The sequence below is a fragment of the Loxodonta africana genome, chromosome 1, assembly GCF_030014295.1.
Source record: "Loxodonta africana isolate mLoxAfr1 chromosome 1, mLoxAfr1.hap2, whole genome shotgun sequence".
Lineage (NCBI taxonomy): Eukaryota > Metazoa > Chordata > Mammalia > Proboscidea > Elephantidae > Loxodonta > Loxodonta africana.
The window spans coordinates 83,164,475-83,173,333 of record NC_087342.1 but is presented as its reverse complement, the minus strand read 5'-3'; the positions used below and the strand labels follow the sequence as shown (position 1 = coordinate 83,173,333).

The following is an 8,859-nucleotide window of genomic DNA, read 5'->3' as shown; positions in this document are numbered from 1 at the left end:
GTACAAATCATATTATGTATGAAACCATTCAGTAAGGTCTGTTATTGCAGATCCAAGCATTAGCAGTGAAAATACAAAACTTGACAACCAAAACAGTTTCTACAGGACTTGAGAATAAATTCAGTGTATTCAAGTTTATATTTACCTCCTCTTTGTATTACATTTCAAGCAAAAGTAAAAATTTCTACTGACTCATTTTGCCTGAAGACATTATAATAAGTAGAGGTATAAAAGAGCTAAGTAGAATGGTTATAATATTGTTTGTAACCACAAAAGATTTGCATGAAAGAATTACTATATTATGATCTAGGGATTACTTGTCTCACTAAAAATTAAGCCAATTAGAAGACATAGTTCACTGCCTTATTTACGTTAATATTTTCCTACGATTTCCAGTTCTTTGTTTTTGTAGATTCATAGTCAACCCTTATGAGCTTCTTCAGTGCATCCTTCATGTCTTTATTCCTCAAGGTGTAGATGAGGGGGTTGAGGCTTGGAGTGATTATAGTATAAAAGAGGGTGAGGAACTTGCCCTGGTCTTTGGAGGCACTGTTACCTGGCTGCAGGTACATGTAGATGATTGTTCCATAGAAGATAAACACCACAGTGAGATGAGATCCACAAGTATTAATTGCTTTTCGTTGGCCTGCTATTGACTTCATTCTCAGCACAGCTTGGGCAATGTAACCATAGGATATAAGAATGAGGAGGAGGGGTGTAAGGACAATGACAATGCCTAAAGCAAAAACAGACATTTCAACTGCTGTGGTGTCTACACAAGCTATCTTAACCATAGCTGGCAACTCACACAAGAAATGATCCAGAAGGTTGTTTCCACACCTGTGCAAATTCAATGTGAGTGTACATAATACCACAGAATTGGCCAAACTAATAGCCCATACCATGATAATCATCTTGAGACATAAATGTGGGTTCATGATTACCAAATAATGTAAAGGTTTGCAAATAGCTGTAAAACGATCATAGGACATAACAGCCAGGAGAAGGCACTCAATGGAGCCCAACCACATATAAACATAGAGTTGAATGACACAACCCACATAGCTGATGGTCTTATCATGTCCCCACAAGTTAACTAGCATCTGAGGTACAATGCTGGTGGTGAAACACAGATCTAGGAAAGATAAATTCCTGAGGAAAAAATACATTGGTGTGTGCAGATGGGAATCCAGGAGAGATGCAAGAATGATAGCTATGTTACCCATCAATGTAATTAAGTAAAAGATGGTGACAACTCCTGACAGGACCACCTCCAGTTTAGGATGATCAGAGAAGCCAAGCAGAATAAAACCATGTAGAGAACTGTAATTGTTTTGGCCCATAGTCCTTCAATGTCTAAATCCTAAATTGAGAAGAAAAAGGAGGAGGAGTCAGAACAAGAAAGAAAAAAAGGAGGAGGAGAAGAAGAAAAAATAATTTGTCAATGCAGACTGTCTAGGTAATCTAATGAAATACAAAACTAAACAAAGGGAGGGAATTTCTGTTAATAATTTATAAAACGAATGGATAGAAAATATTCCAGTCAGGTAATCTGGTATTTCTTGCAGGTTCTCTTATGGTGATGAGCTCATAATTACATGTTTTATCTAGGTGACCTTGGGGAGTTCATATACAAGTAAATTTCGGTTTGGAATAGACGTCTTCTAAAATGATGTGACCCTATAATTGTCTATAAAGCTAATTACTTGATATAATGAACATATTATTTTACTTGGTCAAAGAATTCACCTACAAATCTATCTATTGGCTAATGTCAGAATGAAGTAAGAGTGTTCCTGTTTTTCCATATGTTAGTGAATAGCACCTTTGATCTCCTTTGTTATATAAGAGATCTGGCATTTTCCTTGACATCTTCATCTCCCTTATCCTCAGTACCTAATTTATTGCCAAACTGGTAAATTAGAATGAAAAATATATGTTAACTATCTTCTGACGTTTTTAAATTTCCACCAGCTAATGCAAACCACTGTCATCTCTCTCCTGGATTCTGATAATAATCTTCTATGTTTACATCCAGGCTTATTCTTTTATATTGATACAAAATTTAATAAGATCATGTCATCTGTGTGCTTAAAAGTTGTCAATGGCTTTCCATCACACTTAACAAATATTCAGATTCTTTAAGATGGTCAAGATGGACCTGCATGATTTGTTTTCTGTTTGGCTTCATTCTTGTCTCACAAATCACTTTACCCATATTCACCATCAGGCTTTTCTCAATTTTTTGACAGGTCAAGCTCATTCCCTTCTAAAGTGTGTGGAACCCTTCCCCTTCTTCTCTGGGGAACACATTCTTTAGGCTACCATTTAAGTGTTTCTTGCTTAAGAGGAATTCCCTAGACCCACAATCTCTTTTACTTTTTATCTTATATCATTTGTAAGGAACTCTACAGACAGACAGTATAGCATTGGATTTTAGGGCATAGTCAGAGAGCTTATGTTCATGTCTCTGCCAGTTATTTAGCTGTGTGATTCCAGGCAAGACACATAACACTTTTGGGCTCAGGAGTCTCATCTCTAAAAACTGGACAATAAAAATACGTAGGGATGGGGTGAAGATTAATTTAGTTATATATGTGAAGTGTTTAGAACAATGCTTGTTACATGATACATTTCAAAAGCTTTACTTACCACAATTATTATAAGAAGAAATTATAATCATGCACCGTGTAGACAAGTCTTAGTTTAACCTTCCCCTTGTATTACTCTATGAGCTTTAAAAACAGACAAGATGGCCAGTGCTCCTCATTATACCTCTAACCCTAAAACAGCCACTTTCAAACATACATAATTTTTTACAAAATAAAAAGTTAAGTCATGCTTTGAATAATGATGAAAAATTACTTAACATTATTAGTTAGCATTTTCCTTACATTAAAAATTCAGGCTGGCTGCTTATGAAGTTACCTGAATAGGATGCTAAAAGGTGATGGACTAATGGAAAAGACTATGGTTTTATCTATGTAGTAACAAAAAACCAATTTAGTCAGTTTGACAAAAGATAATTTAAAATATTTGTCTCTATTTGAAGAACTAAGTTCAGCATTCTTTAGTAGTATGATACAGATACAGCTCCTCAAGACAAGCATGAACATATCAGAACTGCCAAACTTTAAACAATTGAACAGATTATCAATAGCCTACCTCAGTTTCCTATTATTGAGTATAGAAAATAACTTCCTACCACCTGAAGCAAAAATAACATCCAGAAAGTTTCTGTTAAAAAATAACTGAGAGAAAGTATTATATACAAAAATAATGTTTAGGTATCAAACTGGCGTGTGTGTAGATAAAATGCCAAAAGTGGTTTTTGTTTGTTATGCTATTTGAAGTATATTTCTTCAATATTATGAAGAATTACTTCAAACTGTTCCCATAATTCAAAACTGTACACATTTACCAGGCAAACTGAATACACTAGTCAGCGTAGTCATTTCAATATACACAGTGGGTGATTTCCTCAGAGTTTGCTTTCCAAGAATAATGGTTTGAGCCTGGTTTCTGCCATTGATCAAGATGGACTGAAAGCAAAAATTTAAATCTTCAGAATATATCAGAAGCTGCCACACACACCATAGAGTTTTCTAATATCTGAGCTGGGGATTGAGTAATTGGTATTTATTTTGATACACATATTCGTGTGTGTTATTGTGCCATCTTCTGAATAAAACATGAAAATCACATTAAATTTAATAAATTGTATTAAAGTTTTATATTTAAATTAAAACTAAGTTTAAGTTATGTAAAATTTAAACTTAAAGTTAAATTATATGAATGTAAAAATAAAAATTCTTTTAAAATTAAACTCCATGCTGTTAACTATTTTCATAGTTCAACATTTTCATTATCAGTACAGCTCCCAAAGATTAAGTCAGAAAGGGTTAAAAATCCTGCTACTGACATTAGGAGTCTGCGAATAACTTTTCATGCACGTGAGATTTAGAAACAAATCAAAAATACCTGGGTGCTTCCTAGCTTCACAGTCTTCATTAACAAAGTATGATATTTCAGTACTTCTCATTTTAATCTACAGTCTTCCTCCTTTATTTCTGCTGAATCAAAATGTCTGAAATCATAAATAAAGAAATAACTTTATGTGCTCCTTTTATAATAAAGAATAATTTTCTTCTTTCCTTCATAAAACAGATAAACAGGAAGATTTTTCTGCAGAGATTTACAATATGTACTTAATCTGAGTCTTCTGACAGAAAACCAAAAGAATCAACCCATTCAAGTCTAAGTTTTCTTTCTTTAACCTCCAACAAATTGTTTTACAAACTCAGGCACTCTATTTTCTAAGAGCTATTAAAGATCTACCTTACTGTGCTCCAGAGTAAAGTCCCTTCTCCATCTGTGTAGAGCCCACTCTGAAGAAAACAGATTCTAGTTCAGCATTTGCTCTCCAGGCTGCAGCGCTCTCTCGTGTGGTCCCTGCAGTGCCATTGCAAATTCTGCTGTTTACCTGACACGTGTTGAGTAAGGTACAGATTCTTGACAGGACTCCTCCTTCTTGAACATGTGACTTCAAATAATGGGATAAACCTGTCAGAAGGTCTTACTATTTTAAATGAACTTGCAAATGCTTGGTCTTAATCCTGGAGAAACATTACACAAAGTAATCAGATGATTCTGAGCCCTTTCTCCATGGGCTAGAACCACCAATCTTTCTGTTACCCAACTTGTTAACGTTTTGCACCACCCAAGGACTCCAATTCAGAATAAGAATTGAATAAAATCTCCCAAAATTGCACAGAAATTCAGATCATCAAGAAAGATTATCTAAAGCACCCAGGACTGCATCCAATTGAGTAAAATGCTATAGAAAAAGCTAGTTGATGAAGTGGTTGGAGAATTAGACCATCTCCTGGTATTTCACAAGGACAAATTCGGTAAATGCAAAACTTATCCAATATGAAGGAAAACTAGGGTGGGGAAATGTGAAAAATAGATTTTCAAAAAAATTTTTGTTTAGGTGGTGAATTGCATTGCAAATAACAAAATTTGCTCTGAAATAATGTATAATTCCAACACTCAAATTTTAACATACACTGACTATAAGATAATCACACATTAATAGCACACATACCGATTTTGGAAATAAATGTGCTCTGAGCAGCTATGTAAACAAGGTCCCTCTAATATTTACCTCTGACTTCTGAACTCTGATACCCAAGATGTTTCTTCTTTGTGAAAAAGGAGATATTCAATCTATAAAGCACTAAACATTAAGTTGAAGATCACAAGAAATTTATATTGTTATTCAGTGCTAACATGCCTTTGTCTTGATGACTACCATTGGTGATTCAAAGACTTCAGTGCCTATGACAATTAGTTTACTGGTGACTGAAAGGTCACTGTTTGAACCCTAGGTCCTGGAGCAAGTGTATACTCTGAAGATTTTTATAAGTTAGTTTATAATCACTAAGTTACAATGTGTTCCCTGAATTAAAATTATATGCCACCAATAGTTAATATAATATATAAGCACAAACTGTCTCATGTTTAAATGTGGATGACTTCTCATCACCAAACAATAAAACAATTTTCATTTTCTGCTTCTTTATGACAGTAATCATTATATTCTACATTTGTGAGATAGTATGGTGTGATGATTAGATGGATAGGTTCTAGAGTCAGAGTTCCTGGGCTCAAATCCTGGTAGTTCCTCTTACCTGCTGTGTGAATTGAACAAGTTCCTTATACTTCTGACAGAAAACCGGAAGAATCAGCCCATACAAGTCTGAGTTTTCTTTCTTCTCCCGCCAACGAAATGCCTTGGATTCTTACATATAACAGGAGAATCGTAATGGTGCCTACTGTAGGGTTAGTACGATATTGAATGAGTTTAATTTATGTGAAATATTACAACACCGGTTATCACACAGTAAACATCCGATACGTATTAGCTACCACTATTTCAACCAATTTGTGGGGTCTGTATGCTGCAAAACTATTCTTTTTTTATTATTATTTTGTTGTTGTTGAGAATATACACAGCAAAACATGCATCAATTCAACAGTTTCTGCATGTATCATTCAGTGACATTGATTAAATTCCTTGAGTTGTGCAAGCATTCTCATCCTCCACCAGACCTACTGTGAGATGGACAAGAGCTAAGACTCCATTAATAGCCTGACTTCCATATGCCCCTACTCGGGCTAGTGGGCTGCAGTAATATTTTGAGTGTCCTGGAATTAGTGTCAGTTCGGAGCCAGTATTCAGTAATCCCTGAAAAGTCTGATTATTTCCTTCTCCCCAATGAACAGTCACTCTTGTAAAAGGCCAGAGCTCCCTTTGCGGAAGGCTGTGAGAAAGATTAACAGTATATGTTTTTAGCAGTATATTGGAGTCCTTCCCCAAGGGGATACAGCCTCCTTTTCGATCAAGTCTCCAAACTTGCTCAAGTCTGGGAATTGATTGAGGGGACATGACTCTTTATTCTGGTGATTCAAGTTTAATGCTGTTCACTTGACCTAGAATTCATCTGCTCATACAGATCAAGTAATTATTTAGTAGATTTCCTATCTATTTCTCTCCTAGGAATACCACGACTAAGCAGCCAACGCCATAAGTCCATGCGAGTCAGACTATTCTGATTGCTGCTTTGACTCTGCTGTCCATTTTGGTAACCACACCCACCTCGTCTTTGTCAACTGAGTGCCACCACTTGGTGCCTACCACCACAGGGTTCAATCAGCCCCATTGTAGTTAGGTGCCTTACTTCAGTTAGGGTAGTTCTCACTTTCAAATCTGACTTACATAAAATAGCAATCACAGCAGTCTTCAAGGGTGCTGGGTCTCCCTTCATAAATTTGTTCCTCACCTTTGAGGCAAAAGGTGTGTACTCTAGGTACTCTATGTGTCGGTCTTTGGGTCTAACCTGATAAATTCACCCTAGTGTGCCAATTTCCCTAAGCCCTTTGATACCTTCTTCTACAGTATACCAAAGCAGGTCTGGTACTTCTATTTGATTTACTGTAGGCCTCCACCTAATCTATGCTTCAGCAACCCAACCAAATAAACTAGTAGATCCTTTCATAACTTCTAGAGCTGAAATATTGAATGAAGAATCTGTGCTTAGTGAGCCCATATCAATAAACTCAGACTGATCCATCTTTATGCTTCTTGCACCATTATCCACACCCTTAATAGCCATTCCCACACATATTCCCCAGGTTTCTGTATGTACATATTAGAAAAATCAAACAGTTCTTTTCGAGTGTAGTGTACCTCCTCCTGGATCACACTTTGTACTTCACCTTTTGGGGCTCACTGGGACTTAAGTCTGCTTATAGGTCTAGAAGCCAAAATTGGTGGGAAAATGTTTTGAGAATATTCAGAATTGTCTCGTAAAGCATTTGCCTCAGGCAATGTCCCAGACAATGACTCAGACAAATGTGCTTTAAATGCAGCTAAGTTAATCTCATCAGATGGGAGTGGAGGGGATAATGATTTTACTGGGCAGGGTAGTTTAGCAGGCACACATGGAGTAATCTCTTCAGATGGGAGTGAGAGGGCCGATTCTGTTGGCAGAAGTGATTCAAAGGAATTTAGGGGCTCAGTATCTCCAGCTTCCTGCTTATCTGCTCATATGACCCCATCTCAAGTTTCAGAAACCCATTCCTTCCCAATCAATGCCTTCACTTTAACTTCAGACACCTCTCGAGGTTGGCAGTTGAGTAGGTATTGTAATTCAGCTACTCTTACAATAAGACCCTGGGTCTGGTTTTCAGAGATTTCAGCTGTAACTACAAGAAATAAGGCTTTCTTTCAAGAAACAAGTGGAAATTTTAGGTCATTTATGTGGCACTTGCACTTTGACCCTGAAGCCCTGAGCACATCTCTTTCTTTCACTGGTTTGCCTAGTGAAAGTAGGACCAACCAACTGGCTGCCTTTTACTTCTCATTATGGCAAAATTGTAGAATGGTTTCACACATGCAGTCACCCAGAACCTCTCCTTTCACCAGTGCATGATCTATTGGTGGTGATATTTTGTGTATTTGAATTCCCACCTCATGCCATGGATTAGCAGTGCCCTCTTTACTATTGGAAACGGAGTCGCCAACATCCTTAAGACTAACCAGGCTTGAGAACCAATTTTGAAAACTCATCCTTACAATTTTATTTCTCTAGAACTCCACTCTCAGTATCAAATGTCTTAGGCTGGGCTCTCTAGAATAGCAAAACCAATAAAATGTATAAATATATACAAAGAGAGATTTATATCAAGGAAATGGCTCATGTGGTTGTAGAGGCTGGAATGTCCCAAGTCCGTGATCAGAATAGAGGTTCTTCTGATTCACGTAGCCACAGAAGCTGGTGAACCCAAGATCAGCAGATCACAGAACAGGGCTCTTATTCACAGGCTGTGAAGATCAACAAATCCCAAGATCAGCAGGCAAGACCACAGGTAAGCTGCTAGCTCAAGTCCCAAGAACTAGAAGTCAGATGAACAGGAGCCACCTGCAGGATCCAGAATGAGCAATAGCCTCCAAGCCTTGCCAGGATGTCCACTTATATTTGCATGAAGGCCACACACCCAAGGAAATTCCCTTTCAACTGATTGTCTACTCTTAACAGATCCCATCATGGGGATGATCACATATCAGATCTCAACAGGGAAATGATCACATTATACAACAGCAAAGCTGACAATCATGGCCCAGTCAAGTTGACACAGTCTTAACCATCACAAACTCCTATTATTCAAGAATTTCTTTCTAAAGGATTACTTATCCCCTGCACAAGCCCTTGCAACACCCCAATCCTTCCAGTTAAAAAACCTCATGGAAGGCACTGGTGATTTGTTCAAGACCTACATGCAATAAACCACATT

At 37.0% G+C, this 8,859-nt stretch overlaps 1 protein-coding gene across 1 annotated transcript; it reads right to left on the bottom strand.

Annotated features, from left to right (window-relative positions):
* Positions 1-257: 257 nt before the first annotated feature.
* Positions 258-1,927, bottom strand: LOC100671523 (olfactory receptor 2W1-like). Its single transcript, XM_003422194.3, has one exon. The coding sequence runs from the start codon at positions 1,341-1,343 to the stop codon at positions 384-386; it is 960 nt and encodes a 319-aa protein (XP_003422242.1). The 5' UTR covers positions 1,344-1,927; the 3' UTR covers positions 258-383.
* Between the last annotated feature and the right edge of the window lie 6,932 nt (positions 1,928-8,859).